General features: G+C 32.7%; 2 protein-coding genes, 1 long non-coding RNA gene and 1 other non-coding gene across 8 annotated transcripts; 2 read left to right on the forward strand and 2 right to left on the reverse strand.

Annotated features, from left to right (window-relative positions):
• Nucleotides 1-4,592: 4,592 nt before the first annotated feature.
• Nucleotides 4,593-4,698, reverse strand: LOC145049086 (small nucleolar RNA R71). The gene has a single exon (XR_013683202.1). It is a non-coding gene; the product is annotated as a small nucleolar RNA R71 (small nucleolar RNA).
• Nucleotides 4,699-10,149: 5,451 nt separating this feature from the next.
• LOC145099941 (uncharacterized) lies at nucleotides 10,150-13,345 on the forward strand. Of its 5 annotated transcripts, none has more exons than XR_013704714.1 (7): nucleotides 10,150-10,452; nucleotides 10,563-11,078; nucleotides 11,198-11,302; nucleotides 11,392-11,465; nucleotides 11,549-11,787; nucleotides 11,874-12,153; nucleotides 12,973-13,345. It is a non-coding gene; the product is annotated as an uncharacterized LOC145099941 (long non-coding RNA). The 5 variants fall into 5 exon arrangements; XR_013704713.1 differs by having other exon boundaries at nucleotides 10,152-10,687; nucleotides 10,810-11,078; nucleotides 12,973-13,342; XR_013704712.1 differs by having other exon boundaries at nucleotides 10,153-10,687; nucleotides 10,890-11,078; nucleotides 12,973-13,341.
• A 4,259-nt stretch (nucleotides 13,346-17,604) lies between these two features.
• LOC145099942 (uncharacterized) lies at nucleotides 17,605-18,566 on the forward strand. The gene is made up of 3 exons (XM_079037418.1): nucleotides 17,605-17,643; nucleotides 17,739-17,936; nucleotides 18,018-18,566. Exons 1-3 carry the CDS (start codon nucleotides 17,623-17,625, stop codon nucleotides 18,228-18,230), a joined length of 432 nt encoding a protein of 143 aa, XP_078893544.1. The 5' UTR covers nucleotides 17,605-17,622; the 3' UTR covers nucleotides 18,231-18,566.
• Nucleotides 18,567-18,726: 160 nt separating this feature from the next.
• Nucleotides 18,727-19,721, reverse strand: LOC145099943 (uncharacterized). Its single transcript, XM_079037419.1, has 3 exons — nucleotides 19,683-19,721; nucleotides 19,390-19,587; nucleotides 18,727-19,308 (listed from the first exon to the last, which is right to left on the reverse strand). The coding sequence occupies exons 1-3, from the start codon at nucleotides 19,701-19,703 to the stop codon at nucleotides 19,096-19,098; spliced, it is 432 nt and encodes a 143-aa protein (XP_078893545.1). The 5' UTR covers nucleotides 19,704-19,721; the 3' UTR covers nucleotides 18,727-19,095.
• Between the last annotated feature and the right edge of the window lie 294 nt (nucleotides 19,722-20,015).

A 20,015-nucleotide genomic window follows, 5' to 3' on the forward strand; every position in this document is an offset into this window, starting at 1 on the left:
TGGACAGGTCAGGACTCAGAAATCGGTAGACTCGGCGAGTCATGGACTGACTCGGCGAGTAGAGTCGCGAGTGGAAGGACTCTGAACTTATGAACTCGGCGAGTCAGTAGGGTGACTCGGCGAGTAGGGTTGACCTGGAAGGTTGGCTTTGACCAGGACTTTGACTTTGACCAGAGTTGACTTGGTAGTCATTCGGGGGTCAGTTTGACTCAGTGTTGCATTGTTATTGGTAGCTCGGGGAGCGGGTGGAGCAGGAGTTCAGAGAGTTGTCGGGCAGCGGCTAGTGGGATCATCAATAAATTCAGCCAGTGCAGGTGAGTTTCCCTTTGTATGAATGGGTCTACGGCCACAATGTCGGCCCATGTAGTTATGAGTAGAAGACCCGGGGGTTAGCCCTAGGCACAGTATGCTAGTATGATATTCAGGACAAGGTCCAATGATAGCGGGCGGGTGCCCAAGGAATGGTTTATGTGATAGTTTATACTAGTTGTCTGTGTGATACTTGTATGTGCCTGGTAGGGTGGTGAGTGTGGGCGAGGTCCCGTACCTCACCAATAGCAGAGTGTGGATGGCGTTCCACATCTCATTAGCAGTAGATCAGGGGCGAGGCCCAAGATAAGGAAAGAGTGAGGGAGGGCTGGGCTCGTATCTCACTATCAGTAGGAGCATGGACGAGGCTCCCTGGCTCATCAGTAGAGTTCGGTTGTTAGGACCGGAGGGTAGTCAGACACCCCAGATACGTCTGACAGTATGTGATGTTATGTTTATGTGCTAGCATGATATGATGTTATGTGATAGTGGTAGTAGGGGGTGAAATAGTCCCCACTTACCGGTCGACAGGACCGAAGGGGTAGGCCAGCACCCAGATATGCTAGGCAGTATCCGGTCGAGAGGACCGAAGGGGAGCCAGCACCTAGATATGCTAGGCAGTATCCGGTCGAGATGACCGAAGGGGAGCCAGCACCCAGATATGCTAGGCAGCATCCGGTCGAGAGGACCGAAGGGGAGGCTAGCACCCAGATATGCTAAGCAGTATCCGGTCTAGAGGACCGAAGGGGTAGATCGGACACCCAGATATGCCTGACAGTATATGTATGTTATATGATTGTATGGTATGATGGGGGAACTCACTAAGCTTCGTGCTTACGGTTTTCAGTTTTGGTTTTAGGTACTTCCGGTAGCGGATGATGGAGCTCGGGATGATCGTATGGCACACACCATAGATTTGCCAGCCTGGGAATGTTTACTCTGATAATGAACATGTGTTTTGAAAACTTATACTCAGATTATGTTTTGGAATGATGTCTTTGCTTAAAGTAATGTTTTATTAAAAAAAAAATTTGTCTTAAATTTTGGGTCGTTACAGAGGAAAAAGTCAACATGCGGGGCGTACCTCCTTCGTACGTGGGGTGTACTTTTGTACGCAGGGCGTCCGAAGGTACGTTAGGCGTACCCCTCGCACCCAGCTTCGAGATTTCCCACTCCGAATTCTAAAATTCATAACATTCACATACGAGCTCCGTTTTCGACGTTCTTTATATCCACGCGTAGGTGAGACCGTACTCTACAACTTTTGTTTAGACTTTGTCGATTAATTCTCGACCGATTTTAAATTTAATAGTATGAGAAGATTACATTGTTAAACGACCGTGTAAAACTTGTAACTTCTATATACAGGCTCTGTTTTCCTCTGTCTTTTTATCGTTGAGCTCCTATTGACGAGATCTTCGATTCTCGTGTAGGTTGTGTCAGCCGATTCGAAACTTAGAAAAATCATAACTTCCTCCTATGAAGTCAGATTTGGGTGTTCTTTTTATACACACTCTTGGTTTAACAGATACTACGAATTTCGTTTAGATTGCTAGGGCTAAAAAGTCCTCTATCGTAAATTCACAATTTACGTCGCGCAGTGTCGTGCCGATTCTATCGCGAAACTTCGACAAGCCATAACTTATTCGTTATAACTCGGATTTCGGCGTTCTTTATATCTCCAAAATCCTTGTCACGACCACTACAAATTTCTTCATAGATATCGGGTTTATCTAACATTTTATTTTTGATGCTTATTTTTATTCTTTATTTATTATATTATTATAAACAAGCAATAAGCACACAAAATCACATAATTCACATAATATTCAAGTAATTCATCTTTATTACTTTAAAACGAGTTACAATGGTTGACCTAGACTATTACATCACCATTAGTGCTAAACCCAGAAACACAAGCGTTACATAGAACCTGATATTGCCATATTTATATACAATTTTAGGCATTATTTTAATGCATTTTAGGCTATATTTTGGTAAATTGCAATGATATTTGTTACTTATTAAGTTCAAATGTATTTTGCAGCCAAAAATGACATTCTTGATGAAAATGGACTGAAAACTAAAAAAGTTGGATACTTACAGGACTAGAGATAAAGCTAGGAGCTTAAAGGATCAAAATTCGAGTCCTACACATTTTTGACGACGTGGTGTTCTAAAGTCCACGACATGAAATTTGGAAAGATCTTGTTTCCATGATTAAAAATAAAGCTCATGATGGGACATATGGTCCTTCATGTCATGACCACGTGTCCTAGAAGATTCCTATACGGAGAGGTACAAGTTTCCTTGGCGAATACGAGATAGATACGGAGTTCACATCATGACACTCTTATGGTCACGATGTTAAGAGAAAAATTATGGAAACTATATATATTGGATATTACATCGATTTGGAAAAAGTCTAGAGATTTAGATGACTTTTGGGAGAGAAAAGCTGCGAAAGTTAACCCTTGGAAGAATGAGAAGATGGTAGACCAAGAGATTACGAGATTGTTGCAAGATTTAACATCATACATTCGGTTTTCTTAGATTGATCATGTCTAGTTTAAATTCTTGTTTTTATGTTTTCATTTTCTAAAATTATGAGCTAAATCATTAGGCTTTCGTTTAATAATGATGAACCCTAATACTATGTGTTAGTTTCTACTTTTCATGGATTTATAAAGTTGTTTTAGCTTGTATTTGATTTCTCAATACCTAGCAAGTTCAAAGTTTTAATATTTTTTGCTTAGATTCATGTTCAGTATAGTTGAATGATCATTTTAATTACATGAACTTGTCTACCTAGTTGTTTATGACCATTAAATTTCTAGATCTAGCGATGGATCAAATGCTAGAGTAGGTAATAAAGATAATAACTTTAATTGTGTTAGAGAACTTAATTTGATCATAATTATGTTTGGTTATTTGTCTTGATCATAAATAATGTTAGATATATCTTACATAGCCCATTAATCTTAAATAATCAATTTAGTATCCACTTGTGTATGATCATTGCATAGTTGTTCATGAATTGGTGAAACGTTAGGAGATTGGACAAAGACTTCTAGTAACTTTGATATACGTAACCAACTAAATTAATCCATATCTTTAAACTAACCATAGGAAAAGGGGGGATTCAAAGCTAAACAAAAGTGTCTTTATTCTCTTGATTACAATCGTCTCTAGTTAGTGTTTTGCTTAGTTGTTAGTTATTTGACTAAATTAAGTTATTCTGAACTTGCAAAATTAGATAATAAAAACCCCTACTTTAGTTGTTTTCTAGATTAAATTTTCGTAGTTTATTTATTAGCAAAATCATGTTCCCTATGATCGACACCCGACTTACTTTTCTATATTATTATCTGACTAGGTACACTACCTATAAGTGCATTAGTAGATAAATTCCATTCTATTATAAATTTAAAACTAATAGGAATATTTTTATGAACACCGAGTTTTTGGTTTCGTTTCCAAGGAATGACTATTTTCGGTTTATAATATTGCTTTAGGTTAATCGATCATTTTTATGGGGTAAAAACCACAAAAAGTTAATTTTATGCATTATTTTGGTTAATCGATCCTTTGTCACGTCATGAAAGTTGAATTTTTTTCATTTTTTCATTTATTTACTTTTAGTTCATTTTTACGGTTTTTGTTTTGTTTTGTTTCAGTAATATGTGACCAAGGGATCACAATTACCTATCATACCACCACTAGACGATCCTGAGTCCACATTCCATAAAAAGAAAGATAAAAAGGTCGACGAATCAAGTATCACATGTCAATCGAACAAGTTTGAAAGTTTCAAGGAAACTCAAAAAAACAAAGGCACCCGATACAATCAAGGAACATAAACCGATTCATAAGACGACGTCAAATGCGAGGTAGAAGAAATGGCGGGAATTACAACAATGAACATGGTGGAATACAAGAGGAGAATGCATAATGACAATGAACCTGCTCTTGTTCCACCCGTAATTCCCACTACGACAAGTTTTGAGCTCAAGGGACATATTCTCTCGATGCTCAAGGATATTCCATTTTCCAGGAAAGACTATGAAGATGCCTTTAAACACATCGATGATGTATTGGAGATTGCAAACTAATTCAATGTTTAAAATGTTTCAAGAGATACGGTGCTACTAAGGATGCTTCAAGTAACATATACAGGAGATGCCATAATTTGGTTAAAGTCACTTGCACCTGGAACGATTAGAACTTAGACCAACTTTCATGAAGCATTCATTAAACAATTCATTCCTTCGTTGAAGATAGCCAAACTAAAGAAGAAGATAGAATTTTTAAAGCAAAATGATGGTTAGTCCTTATATGAAGCTTAGGGGAGATACAAGGGATTGCTCAGGATTTTCCTCAACACAACCTAAATGTTCAACAAGAAGTGTCAATATTCTATGATGGGATACGTGTAACCATGAGGCAACTCCTTTATTCTCTAGACCAATGATGATGAAGAATTTGGCTACAATCAAGGCACTAAGTGAAGAATTTTCTAATCATTATGGAGAATACTAAAACCCTCATGAAGACATTACAAGAGGCAAGGTAAGTGGAGATGGAGGATACGGAAATTTGGCTGTAGTGATGGCAAAGCTCAAAAATATGGATAATTACCAAGATGGCTCAATCCATACATGCCATACAAGTGGGTTATGACAATTGTAGTGGGCTTCACTTGACAAAAGAGTTCGACTTACATTAGAATGGGAATCAAAAAGCGTACGTGAGTGGTGATCATTTTGTTGAAGATTGAAGGAAGCCTAAAAATGAATGGTTACTGTAGCACTCTCGTTTCTGGCTAAGCATTAGTGTAATAATGTAATAGTTAGGGTCAACAATTGTAACCTTTTTTGAGGCAATGAAAAAGAATTATTTGAGTATTATGTGATTTATGTGCAATATACGTGCTTATAACGATACAAAAAAATAATAATCATAATATTCACCAAAAATAAAATAATAGATAGACCCAATATCTATGAAGAAAGTTAAAGTAGCTGTAACAATGATTCCAGAGATATAAGGACCGTTGGAATCCGACTTATAACGAATAAGTTATGACCTTTCGAAGTTTTGCGACTAAACCGACACATTGTCGCATATCGTAAAAAATAATTTTTTAATAAACTACTTTTTAGCCTTAGCGATGTAAACAAAATTCTTAGTATACGTTAAACCGAGAACGTACATAAAAAAGAATGTCTAAATCTGACTTCGTTTGAGGAAGTTATGATTTTTATAAGATTTGGCATAGCAGTATACAGCCCGAAAATCGAATTTTAGATCGATCGATATTTAGCAGATACAACCTAAATGAGAAATGAATATCTTGTTAATAGGAGCTCAACAATATAAAGACAGTCGAAAACGGACGTCGGATGAAAAAGTTATGAATTTTTAACGGACTTTAACTGTCCAACCTGTTAAAATATAACTTTTAAATTAAAGTCAAAACTAGTCTATTGAGTCTAAACGAAAGTTGAAGATCACGTCGCTACTTACAAGTGGATATAAAACCATCAAAAATGGAGCTCGAATGCCAAAGTTACAGATTATAGATTTAACTTTTTTATTAAGTTCCGGAGGTGACACGTGGCACCATCTCAACCACACCTTCTTCCCCACGGCTTCGCACGCGATCGCAACACCTAGCACTTCAACACTCTGTTTTCATCCTAAAAACACTCTGTGTTGCACCAATTCATAGCCTATAAATAGAGGCACAAATCATCCCATTTCTTCACACCTTTTCTCAAATTCACTTCCAAAACACCCCAAACCCTTTTCCCCTTTCCGTAGCACTTTCTAAGTATTAGAGGTGAGTCATGGAGCGCCATAAGGTCTTGAGAATAAGACCTTTTGGCTCAGAAGTTTTGCTTGCGCAGTTCTCGGTTCTTCGTTAAACCCCCTTGTAAGTGAGTTATGCTTACCCTACTTTAAGTATAACTTATGTTTAAGTTCATTATAGTTATTATGAACCCATAAACAAGATTTATCAGTGATTCAAATTCGTTATACTGATTGATCTACTTATGGGGATGGTGTCTAGGCTGTGATTTAGTGAGGTGTATAAAGTGGGCTTTCCAAACAGTATACTTCGTATACCAAACGGAACCTACCTCTGATATGATCCTACATGGTTGTTCCTTACTTGATAGATAATGAAAGTAGACTTTGAGTTAATGATGAATCTAGACTAATAACTAGTCGCAATAAATATTAGACTAATATCTAGTAATAATGATACTAGGTTTCGTCGAAGGAAAGAAAATTGTTAGAAGCGAAGCACTGCCCAAATTTCGAGTCATCACTTTAACAAGTAAGTGCATAGTTACTTTCATCTTACACATAGATATGAAGTATTTAATATAAATTGCATGCTATGTGTGCATATTATATGTGTTCTTGATATCTATGATGGATGAACAAATTATACATGTTTTACTTGATTTAAAGTGTATATGTATTTTATACCTATAATTATGATAGGTAAAGATGCGTAGATGATATAGATAATGAAATAAATGATGAGAGGTCTCGATGTTTGAGCTGATTCAGTTATTTATCATAGTATAGATGACGACCATGGACTATTCTAGACGGTCCAGTGGAACGCCGACAAGCTCAAACCCTTAGGTGTTTTTGAACTACATGTTCACCAGGTGTACTTCATCCCCCTCATGGTTGCCTTATTGACATATATTGCTAAGGAATCCCCTAAGCAGTTTTTTCTATTTCGATGTTAATCCTTAGGGTAGGTCCCTTAAATTAGATACTTTAGGGACATAAAGTGAAGATAACAGGAACGGGTAATCGAGTTGAATGATTTGATGAAATTAATGAACTTAATTATTTTGGGTTGAAAACCCTATGTGCTCACCAGGATGCCAAGCCTAACCCACTCAGCTTCTTGTAATACAGGTAGTGTTAAAAGATAACAGGAGTGATGATCTGATGAGAGATCTATGTATTATAGGTCATTAGAATAATAGATATTGTAAGGCCTGTACTATTTTTTTTTATGCTTATGCATTGTTTTGACAATGATATCCCAACGTGTTTAATATGATGAAAATAGATTTCTTCGACAATGCTTTAATAATTTACTTATCATATTTTTGGGAACAAATTCCGTAATATTATTCTTCAAAAAATACTCTAATTTATAAATAAAGCATAAACAAATCGGTCTTTTCTGGCCGTGAAATTGGGGATGTCATAGTTACCTTATGATGAATACACGAAAACTAAAGAAGAGAAGTTCAGGAAAACCGGACGAGGGAACTTCCAAAAAGAAGAACCACTACCCGAACATGGAAGCGAGTGAGAAGAGACATGATTCTATTGACACTACAATAAGGAACCAACAAGTCGCCATATCAAACATTGAGACTCAAATTGGACAATTGAACGAATGTTTACCACCTAACAATCTAGATTCAAAACCGCAACCACATATCATGGAGATCTCCACTGATGAAGACCTTCACTCTGAGCCTCTAGTGATCCATAATAAAGTCGAGAAGCAACCCGATTCACAACTTATAGGAGTAGAAAAATAACACTACAACAAAAATGACCTACGACCACACATTTTTAAAAATCGTTTTGCCACATTTTAGAAAAAAAAAAATATGATACATATGGTTATTCAAACAGTTCATGTGAGCATAGGTATTACCCTTAGCCACATTAAAAATCCATTGCACATTATTTCCGATAAATGGAACAAAAATACATGGTAAATGGTCATTTATGGCCACATAATTTGACAGAGGCTAAATGATACATATGGACACACAAACTTTTAGAAAAAAATGACACCATAAATTGCTTACAGCCTCATGGCTTTTCACGTTTATTATATGTGGCTAAATGATACATATGACCATAAAAACCATTCATATGACCATATGTATTACCTTTAACCACATTAGAATCCATTGCACATTATTTTCGATAAAAGTGAACAAAAAGATGTGGCAGATGGTCATATTTGGCCACATTATTCTATTGAGGCTAAACAATACATTTTGACACAGAAACTATTAAAAAACGTCACCATAAAATGCTTACAGTCACATGGTTTGTCATGTTTATTATATGTGGCTAAATGATACATACATTCATATAAACAAATCATGTGACCATATGTATTCCCTTCAGCTACATTAGAATCCATTACACATTATTTCCGATAAAACGAACACACACATGTGGTAGATGACCATATTTGGCCACATTATTCGACTGAGGCTAAATGATACATTTGGATACATAAACAATTTTAAAAAAAAAAGCCACAATAATATGCTTACAACCACATGGTTTTTCGCGTTTATTATATGTGGCTAAATGATACATATGGTCATACAAACAATTCATGTAGCCATAGGTATTACTGTTAGCCATATTTAATAATTTATAAACTAAAGGAAAAGCAATGTGAGTTTCCATCAACAAACGAGAGATGTACGCAATTCCCTTCAAGTTAAAAGTTTTCTCATCATGAAGCAAAGAATGATAATATATATCTATGAATCCTTTGGGATTTCGGTAAGTAATTATTTTAATTGTTTTAAAAGATATTAATAATAATAATAATAATAATAATAATAATAATAATAATAATAATAAAGTAATATTGATAGTAATAATAAAAATAAATCATTATTTTTTTACCCGAGGGGGTAAATAGCAATTTCTAGAGACAGTTTTAATTAAATAAAATGGCTTAAGGGTAGATTTTGTTTATATGCTTTAACCCGAGGGGTCAATTATGTCATAACGAAATGTCTTGATCTGTTTTCGGGAGCAGTCATGCAGCTGCGCGTATCCATGTCCTTTTTACCCAATTTAAACATACAAACACTCGAATTTTTGAAAGCCTCTTAACCCTTACCTTTAGTAACCTTTCCTTAGACCATTTGAATCGCTTATCTCTCCCTTTTAACTACCAAACCAGAGAGAAAAAGACTGAAAAACGAGTGAGGCCAGTTAGGGTTTTAGTGAGTAAGAAGACACTTCAAGCTCGATCACCACAACATAAACGAAATTTTCCGAAAAAAATTGTACTATTGAAATTTTTTTGAGGGGTATCCCAGACTCCAAGATGGATCCGCCCTTGACTTCGTTACACTACAAGAAAATTCCCTTTTAATGACCAATTATTAGTGACCACCTAAAATCCGGTCACTAATATCATCATTTAGTGACCATTTATTAAGTCGTCACTGAATTTTGGTAATGCTACAAGTTTAGTGACTGATTGTTTGATGGTCGTCACTCTCCGGTCACTAAGCGTAGAAAAAATATCATATTTTAATATCATAATTAGTTTAGTGACCAAAAATAATGGTCACTGCATTAAAGGCCTAATGATAAAAAAAATGATCACTTCATTAGAGGCTTAGTGACAAAAAATAGTGGTCACTGAGTGCTCTTCTTTGTTCAAACCCACCTATACGTTCATGTGGGATGACTGTGACGAAACAATATAAACAATATGGTCATTGAAATACAAAATGAAAATAGGTTCAGTGACCACAAAAAATGGTCACTAGTTATGTATAATTTTATTCATAGCGCCTAACTCTAAAAAGGGATCAATGTATACTTACTTTTAACCGGAAAAAGATACGGTCAAAATAACCTTAAAAAATCACCAACATATAGTTACTTTTAACGGCAATACATGTCATCAAACCACAAGGGTAAAAATGTAACTTACCTTAAAATACAAGTGGCAATACAACATACAAGACACGCTCACACGCAGACCATTTTTCACGTATAAACGGATGCAAACCAATCTCTCCCATCGTTTCACCGTTGTTCTCATCCACCATCTGCGAGCCCTAAACCTTCCCCAATCTCCAGTTCGTCATCGCCAAATCCAATTTCTACTACCTAGGGTTTTTGTATCTGCTGAGATTTTCAAGGATGTTCGGCGACCAACATTTGTCTATACCCAAGTCATCACGTTATCAACAAAGTCCGAGAAGAATTCATCAAAAATCGTCGTCCTGGCGAAAGCCTTACTTCTTACTTACGACAATGTTTGTCCCCACGCCCCCCTTCCTCCGACTGGCGTCGCCAGCTCCTTCCCTACATCCTCCAGTATCTCTTTCTCTCTCTATCTCAATCGTTTTCCCCTTGTGATTTCATCGATTGGATTAGATTTTGAAAGAACGTTACATGGATAGTTGAATGTATGTTCTTATGATCAGCATCTTAGGGACACAGTTCATCTTCTCCCCCGTTCAATAGAATGTGCACAACAGTTGTTCGATGAAATGCTTACATGAATTGGGAGTGCATTTTGAGTATATCTATCTCCATCTGTTCATAATTGGTGAGCTCTCCCTCTCTCTCTCTCTCCAATTTGTTTTGATCAGTCCAGGTGTAACAAACTCATCCTAATTGTGCATTAGTGAAGTTTCTTACCATGTTATAGATATAATTCATTGGGTAAAGAAATTGCAGAATACTGACTCTTTGAAAAAAGCTTAAATTTAAAAAGCTCGTGTTTGAATCTTTTTATGGGGTCTGGGAAGTCGTTCACTTTGTGCCAGCTGGAAGCTTGGTTAGCTGAGTATAAGGTTAGGAGAGGTGCCACGCGCACTGTTGAGGTGGAGGAAATTGATGATAATGATGACAGTTGTGGGCTTTGTGGTGATGGTGGTGAGTTGATTTGCTGTGATAATTGCCCCTCAACTTCTCATCTAACATGCTTATGTGTACAGGTGTGTGTATGTGTCTTGCTTTCCCTTCATTTATATTTTTACTTTCATAATCCTTTTGTCTTTATTTCTTAATTTATTTGGCTATTTGTATCCCATTTTATGTGTCTTGTTTTTTCCAGGAGCTACCTGAAGGCAATGCTCTTGTTGGATTTGTGGGAATGTGGTCAATGATAACGAGCCTTCAAGTTTGGATGGCCTGAAATGTTTGCAATGCGAACATAAATGTAAATTTTAATATAAAATAATTTATTCTTTCTTGTCAATATCTAAAATTAAAACAAATTGGTTAAAAAATCGAACATTTTATTTACAGACCATGAGGAATGTCATGGAGAAACCGGAATAGAAAGAGACTTGACGTGGTTCTGTGGGGAAAGCTGAAAGGAGGTAAGAATCGAAATCGAATTGGAATTGGAATCTGTGAATTTATTTGACACTATTAATAACTTTTGATCTTGATTGTTTTATAGGTTTATTTCGGGCTTCATTCCCGGATTGGAATTATGAATTCCATTTCCGATGGTTTCTCGTGGACCATTCTGAAATGCATACATGGCGACCAAAAGATTCATTCCGGATTGGTTGCTTTGAAAGCTGAATGCAAGTTGAAACTGGCAGATGCACTTACAATTATGGAGGAGTGTTTTCTTCCCATGGTGGATCCAAGAACAGACATTGATATGATCCCACATGTTTTATACAATTGGGGGTGAACACTATTACCATTTCATGATTTTTTTTCACTAATTAACACAGCCTTTTGGAGATAATTATTTCGTTTGATTTTTTCTTCAGATCAGAATTTGCACGTCTGAACTATGAGGGGTTCTATACAGTGATCTTGGAGAAAAATGACGTAATACTTTGTGTAGCATCATTAAGGTATACAAATTGGTGATATTTTCTAGCATTGAATAGTAAATGGCCATTTTGCCCTTTGACCTTTTTAACCCTATGTTTGAAATTTGTGTTCATGATTCATGGGGTAAATGTTGCGGAGATGCCTTTAATTGCAACATGCAGCAAATATCGGTGTCAGGGAATGTGTAGGCGTCTCATGAATGCTATTGAAGAGGTAATCTTTTCATATTAATTTATTCGACATAAAATTTTTTATATTAAATCTTGCTAAGTTCTAGAGTTAATTACAAATTTCTCTTTCGTTTTGGTCCATGGGTTGTTAAATCTAACTACTCATGATGTTGGTCTTAATAACATGACCATTTTGCCCTTGGACCAAACCCCCAAAAAAACATATACCACATGGGTCAAATTCGTAATTTACTCATAATATCATTATTAAATTATTTTCTAAGTTATAACGTATTTTATTCTATAATCTAATTTTTTTTAGACAAAAGAAAATAAAATATGAGATTGACTATTAACGTTGTTTATTTATTTTTACCAAATAAAGTATTTGTACGTTAGAACAAGATACTTTATAATTTAGAAAATAAAATACGTGATAATTTATGATTGGTTGACAAAAACATTTTTTTAATTTCTTTTAAACATATATACTTCAGAATAAAATAATACAGTACGTTATAATTTAGAAAATAACACATGTTTTATTTTCTATTAACTAAATAAATATTTACACATTAGCATAAAACACGTTATAATTTAGGAAAAGAGATACGTGATAATTTAGAGAATAATTTAATCATAAAATTACAATTGGATTACAAATCTGGTCTACTGCAAAATAGTCACTTTAATAAAACTGAAGGCCAAATAGTTCGATTTAGCAATCAACTTAGGGACCAAAACAGCAACAAAACGAAACCACAGGGAGAAAATTAGTAACTTGGACTAACCTCACTCACAGGGACCAAATATGTAATTTGTTTTACATAAACTCTTGTAAAATGAAAATTATGGTTTTCAGATGCTCAAGTCATTCAAGGTTGAGAAGCTGGTGGTATCTGCGATCCCCAGTGTGGTTGACACGTGGAGGGATGGATTTGGATTCACAGCCTTGGAATCCCATGAAAAAAAAGAGCCTCACAAAAAATAGTTCTTTTCCTACAGGTTGGTTTTTTGTTAAATAAAAGATGTTCAAGCATTATGGAGGGTGTTATGCCTGAGTTTCAAAGAAATGTTTTGTGAATTAGTGGTGAGTTTTTTTTTTTTTTTTGAATGACAAATCTAACCCACTCTTAGGATCACACATGATACCACTGGGCTAGAACCCCTTTGGTGAATTAATGGCGAGTTAAGTTCAAAAAATTAAGACTATTGTTGAAATGAGTATTGGAACTATGTGCATAAGGAACTATAAAAATTATATAATGTACTATTCTTCTATCATTTAAGTGATTTGATATTAGAATTTAAATATTAAATTTTCTTGTTTTACAACTAATTTGGTTTCAATTTTTTTTCATAGTTAAAACACATTACAATATGATTTATTTATACATTTTTATAGTGAAGTTCCTAAACATCGTACACAAATAAAATATATGATAACTTTATATAAACATTTAACCATTAAATTGATAGTGAACATCAAAATAAAAAATGTCAGTAAAAATATATTTTGTTTGTACTTTGTAGGACATGTCTCATATCCTCAACATTATTGCCACTTTTTCAAGAAACTTCATGTATAATTTGTTTCTCATACAAAAAAAAAATACAAATAGAAATCTTTTTCTTCAAAGCATCTTTAATAACTTATTGAGTAATTAAGTCGTGTATAATCTTTCTCATAAACCATGTATCTGTTGAATTTTTACTCACTTCTTGATTGTGAAGATCTGTCGTTAGACAAGATTATAAAAAAAATAAAAATAAAAAATAAAAAATAAAAACTAATTTAGATGCGAGTATATTTATTATTAAAATTAATTATTTAAATGATAAGGATCTATAACATAAGTATTTAAAAAACGAGGTTTATAACATAAATAGTTCTAATTGTACGTTTAATTTAAATTTCAGAATTTTCCTTCTATGAGTTAAAATAGGTGACTCTCGACTCTTCTCTACCCACTCATATTGATTAGACAATTTATTTAAAATAAATTTATGAGTTTTATCTTTTAAATTAAAAAAAATGATTAATGTCATAAAAACCCTTAATTTTTCAAGATTTTCTCGGTTTTATCCAAAGTTTGATTTTATGTCTGTTTTTACCCTTACATTTTCCAAAAAATATTAGGTTTTACCCTTTTACCGGTGATAACAGGTTTTTAGGTTATAATTATATTAACTTCACAAAAAACCCTTAAATTTACAGTTTTTTACGTTTTTACCTTTAACTTATAATTTTTTTACACTTTTACCCTAATTATTTTTTTCATAATATACGTATTCATGCAAAAAAAAACCGTGTTTATATACGAAACAAATGTTTAATCAAATGTCGTATTTATATTTTTTAATATTATATATAAACACGTTTATGATTGAACAAGTTTTGTTATTGACATGTATATTTTTTAATACATAAAAGTATGCATTTGTAATTCTAAAAACATACTAATTTGTTTTTTATTACATGTTAAACAGTTTATCCAGGGAAAAGACCTATATATATATATATATATATATATATATATATATATATATATATATATATATATATATATATATATATATATATATATATATATAGACACACACACACACATAAAGATATAACATTTAAAAAAAATGTAAATACAATATTTAATTAAACATTTTTTCGTATATAAATACGGTTTTTTTTCTGCATTAATATGTATAATATGAAAAAAAATACTTAGGATAAAAGTATAAAAAAACTATAAACTTAAGGATAAAACGTAAAAAAAAAAAACTGTAAACTTAAGGGTTTTTTTGCGAAATAATATAATGGTAACCTAAAAACCTATTATCACCGGTAAAAGGGTAAAACCGGACATTTTTTGAAAAATATGAGGATAAAACGGACATAAAATTCAACTTTGGACAAAACCAACAAAACTCTAAAAACTTAAGGATTTTTATGACATTAACCCTTAAAAAGATTCGATTTTTCCCGTTATATTGGTTATTGTGCATGACTTTTTAACACATGAGTACATCCAATATTATTTGTTTGGGCACAAGAAGTGTTCATATACAACTTTTGATCCATTTCTTTTAAAGAAGATTGGAAAACCCAGACAAAAGTTAGCATTAGATTCTCCAATGGAACGTATGTTGTTGTTTTATGTGGGTATATTATATACATATATACATAAATAGAAAAGATTCTAAAATAAGAATGATAGGTTGTGTAGCAAAATAAATCCATAAATGATTTTTCTAATTTCAAGTCTTATTATATGCATGTAACTCTGATAAAAGTGACTACCTGTAAGTAAAGTTATAGAAACAAAATTCTAAAAAGCATGTCAAAACGAAGTTGTTATTATTATTATTATTATTTTTGTAATTCGCATTTAGGAGCCTTACTGGATGGCACCAAATAACTAGCTTATTAGGAAATAAAGCGCTTTGTAGGTGCAGATGAGGATCCATTATGCATGCATTGGTTGGTAATATACATTGGTGTAGTTGCTTTCATACATCATTTTTAGATTAAAAAAAAAAACATTTCAATGTAATTTATAATCGATATAAAGACAATTGTGACTTAAAGAAAGAGATGCCGACAACAGTTAGATGTGAAAAAAAAAAAGTTGGTTGTACACATGCTTAAGGCTTTTATAAACATAGTCATAGATCCATCTATTAAGCACTCCATGTGCACTTAAAATTAGAGAGCAGACGGGATGAAGATAGATGGTGATTGTGGCTATTATTTCAATTATGTTTGAATAAAGTAAATTCAATTCAAATAAAAGGAACCACAATATAAAGAAATTATTGTATGGAAAACAGGGAATTACAGGCTGATAACGACATTTTTAGGGTTCCTAAGACATTATGTCCGACACAAAATGACTACCTCACTTCTACGGTACTCTTAAGACTAAAGGGTGTGAGGTGCGGTTTCAGCTGATGTGGCACTAAAACACCGCGCTCTCTATACGGTTTTAGAAGAGAGGTTAGGGGAGTGTGGCAAAAATTAGGAGCGCTCCCTTCCTCTCTCTCTTCCTCTATCTCTCTATCTCTCTCTTCTTTCCATCCCTTTGGTGTTTTAGAAAAGTGCGGTAATGGGAGGGAGCGCGGCACTACTCCCTCCGGCCTAAATACACGAATGAATTCCTGTAGGGCATAAAATTTAGTGTTCCTATATACACGAATAAAATCATGTAATTGAGCTTTGGGAACAACAAAGTCCCCATCCCATCATCTTCCATCACTCTGAAAGAAGAATTTCAATTTTCTTTATGTTTTTTTATTTTACTCCCTTCAATTTAGATGTCAGTTTTAAAAGATACCCTTTATTCTAAATTTTATATTACGCTCTAATACTTAATTATTGATTTGAAATATGTATATAAAAATATATATTTATGTTCTTAAATATTAACTCCTCATTAAGATCTCGTTAAAATTTCAAATACAGAGTGTCATTTTTTCTAATAAATTTGAGTTCTTAATAATTAGCAAAACACATTAATCTGTTCTTAAAACACAACCACAAATCTTGTTTTATCTGTTAGACTTGGTTAAAATTGATGATAAAAAAATCATTCATGTTCATTAATATGGAGTTTGTATCATCCAAAGAGAATTTTTAGTAACTTGTCAATTATTTTTACGCCCTACAATTTATAACAATAAAACATCACAGCTTATAACAATTATTTTTAGTAATCTGCCGAGTACAAACTAATTTATGAACTATTATTATCGTCAAATGTTGATAAGGGTTCCATTATAATGTATTAGTAACTTTTCAATTATTTTTACGCCGTACAATTGTTACACCTCCGGCCGAGGTGGAGGAATATAAGGTTTGATTTGAAAATCAAATATAAATGTAAGGATATTTAATGAATATAATATATTTTATTATTTTCAAAATTCATATTATTAACGATCGACTAATTTATAACTTTATTAAAATGCCCCATCTTCGTGACATATACCCCCAGTTTATGAATGGCAACTGACATATTATTTCAATTATTGTATTAATATGTGTGTCAATCATTCTATCGATAAAATGTAATATTACAATTTTATACATTCGGTTTACGTTGTAGTTTTAGAAAAGACCCTAAATTTTATCAATTTAAATCTTTAACCCTTGAAACTTTATTAATTTTGAAAACTAACAAATAGAAAGATATTATTTATTCATAAAAGTTGTATAATTAAAATGATCTCATGAATACATTTACAAGAAGAGTAATAATGAATATTATTAAATATTAATAGAAAAAAATTAATTTGTTAAATTAGAAATATAAACTATGAAACATTAACAAAAATAGAAGGGATAAAAATGACAATTTGGTTACAATTTCTTTCTATATATAGATGATTGGTATTTCTTATATGTTAAACTGAAAGCGACTTGCAATGTCATTTTGAAAGTAACTTTCCTTAAAAGTAAACATACAATACTTGTTATAAATATAGATTTTATTAAATGACAAGCTGGGAAGAATGGATGGGTGACACATATTATGAGGTATTTGTACTTAACCTTTATTATTATTATTATTATTATTATTATTATTATTATTATTATTATTAAATGTATGTTTTTCTCTTTGTTATGTTTAGAGAGATGATATTCATCCAATGGAGACAAATGAAGTAGATGAAAATAATAGCTTCAATGAAAGTAACTATTTTTTCGACGACACATCGCCATTCGAAACGGATATTCATCCAATGGACACAAATGAAGCAGATGAAAATGAAAGTTTGAATGAACGTCGTTATTTCTCCGATGACACATCACCATTCAAAACAGATAAGGTATAAATTCATTAGTATGTTGTTACAATAATGTTAGCATCGAGTGGATTTGTTAGTCACTAATAAAAATATAATTGCCAGGTGTTCAATTCTACACAAGAATTGATGGATTGGGTGCAAAATATGGCAAATACTTTAGGTTATGTCATCGTCATAAAAAATTCTAAACGTAACTTTAATGTTGTATTTCAAAGTGACAGTGGAGGTACATACAAAAGTACAAAAATCTCTAAAAAAACAGGGACAAAAAAATTAATTGTCCATTTAGCCTACAGGGTAAATATTCGTCATTAGAAAATTCTTGGAAGATAAAAATGATATGTGAATTTCATAACTATGAGTCGTCATTATATTTGGAAGGTCATCGTTATCCACGACGGCTAACTGAATATGAATGTCGAATAGTGGAAGATTTGTTGAAAAAAAATGTCAAACCAAAAGATATATTATCTGCACTAAAAAACCTAAATCCGAAAAATGTCTACTCTCAAAACTATCTACAATGCAGACGAAAAAGTTCGACGTAGGGGGAGAGAAGGTAAAACTCAAATGCAAGGTGTTATGGAATTTCTAGATCAAAACGGATATGTTTATTATAGTCTTGCAAATGTTTTGACAAATAAGTTAGAAGATTTATTCTTTGCTCATCCAAGATCGTTAGAAATATGGCGTGCATTTCCACATGTCTTGTTAATGGATGCAACATATAAGACAAAGAATGTTGCATCCCGTACTTGTTTGTCTTATATGTTGCATCCATTAACAAGACATGTGGAAATGCACGCCATATTTCTAACGATCTTGGATGAGCAAAGAATAAATCTTCTAACTTATTTGTCAAAACATTTGCAAGACTATAATAAACATATCCGTTTTGATCTAGAAATTCCATAACACCTTGCATTTGAGTTTTACCTTCTCTCCCCCTACGTCGAACTTTTTCGTCTGCATTGTAGATAGTTTTGAGAGTAGACATTTTTCGGATTTAGGTTTTTTAGTGCAGATAATATATCTTTTGGTTTGACATTTTTTTTCAACAAATCTTCCACTATTCGACATTCATATTCAGTTAGCCGTCGTGGATAACGATGACCTTCCAAATATAATGACGACTCATAGTTATGAAATTCACATATCATTTTTATCTTCCAAGAATTTTCTAATGACGAATATTTACCCTGTAGGCTAAATGGACAATTAATTTTTTTGTCCCTGTTTTTTTAGAGATTTTTGTACTTTTGTATGTACCTCCACTGTCACTTTGAAATACAACATTAAAGTTACGTTTAGAATTTTTTATGACGATGACATAACCTAAAGTATTTGCCATATTTTGCACCCAATCCATCAATTCTTGTGTAGAATTGAACACCTGGCAATTATATTTTTATTAGTGACTAACAAATCCACTCGATGCTAACATTATTGTAACAACATACTAATGAATTTATACCTTATCTGTTTTGAATGGTGATGTGTCATCGGAGAAATAACGACGTTCATTCAAACTTTCATTTTCATCTGCTTCATTTGTGTCCATTGGATGAATATCCGTTTCGAATGGCGATGTGTCGTCGAAAAAATAGTTACTTTCATTGAAGCTATTATTTTCATCTACTTCATTTGTCTCCATTGGATGAATATCATCTCTCTAAACATAACAAAGAGAAAAACATACATTTAATAATAATAATAATAATAATAATAATAATAATAATAATAATAATAAAGGTTAAGTACAAATACCTCATAATATGTGTCACCCATCCATTCTTCCCAGCTTGTCATTTAATAAAATCTATATTTATAACAAGTATTGTATGTTTACTTTTAAGGAAAGTTACTTTCAAAATGACATTGCAAGTCGCTTTCAGTTTAACATATAAGAAATACCAATCATCTATATATAGAAAGAAATTGTAACCAAATTGTCATTTTTATCCCTTCTATTTTTGTTAATGTTTCATAGTTTATATTTCTAATTTAACAAATTAATTTTTTTCTATTAATATTTAATAATATTCATTATTACTCTTCTTGTAAATGTATTCATGAGATCATTTTAATTATACAACTTTT

This window comes from Lactuca serriola, chromosome 4, assembly GCF_051521515.1.
Source record: "Lactuca serriola cultivar US96UC23 chromosome 4, Lser_US96UC23_V15, whole genome shotgun sequence".
NCBI classification, from domain to species: Eukaryota; Viridiplantae; Streptophyta; class Magnoliopsida; order Asterales; family Asteraceae; genus Lactuca; species Lactuca serriola.

Excerpts from the sequence above, each read along its gene's own strand:
- LOC145099942 (XM_079037418.1), top strand. The coding sequence starts at position 17,623 with ATGGGTGACACATATTATGAG. Across the intron at positions 17,644-17,738 it reads TGGGTGACACATATTATGAG|AGAGATGATATTCATCCAAT; the intron begins GTATTTGTACTT and ends TGTTATGTTTAG. Across the intron at positions 17,937-18,017 it reads CACCATTCAAAACAGATAAG|GTGTTCAATTCTACACAAGA; the intron begins GTATAAATTCAT and ends TATAATTGCCAG.
- LOC145099943 (XM_079037419.1), bottom strand. The coding sequence starts at position 19,703 with ATGGGTGACACATATTATGAG. Across the intron at positions 19,588-19,682 it reads TGGGTGACACATATTATGAG|AGAGATGATATTCATCCAAT; the intron begins GTATTTGTACTT and ends TGTTATGTTTAG. Across the intron at positions 19,309-19,389 it reads CACCATTCAAAACAGATAAG|GTGTTCAATTCTACACAAGA; the intron begins GTATAAATTCAT and ends TATAATTGCCAG.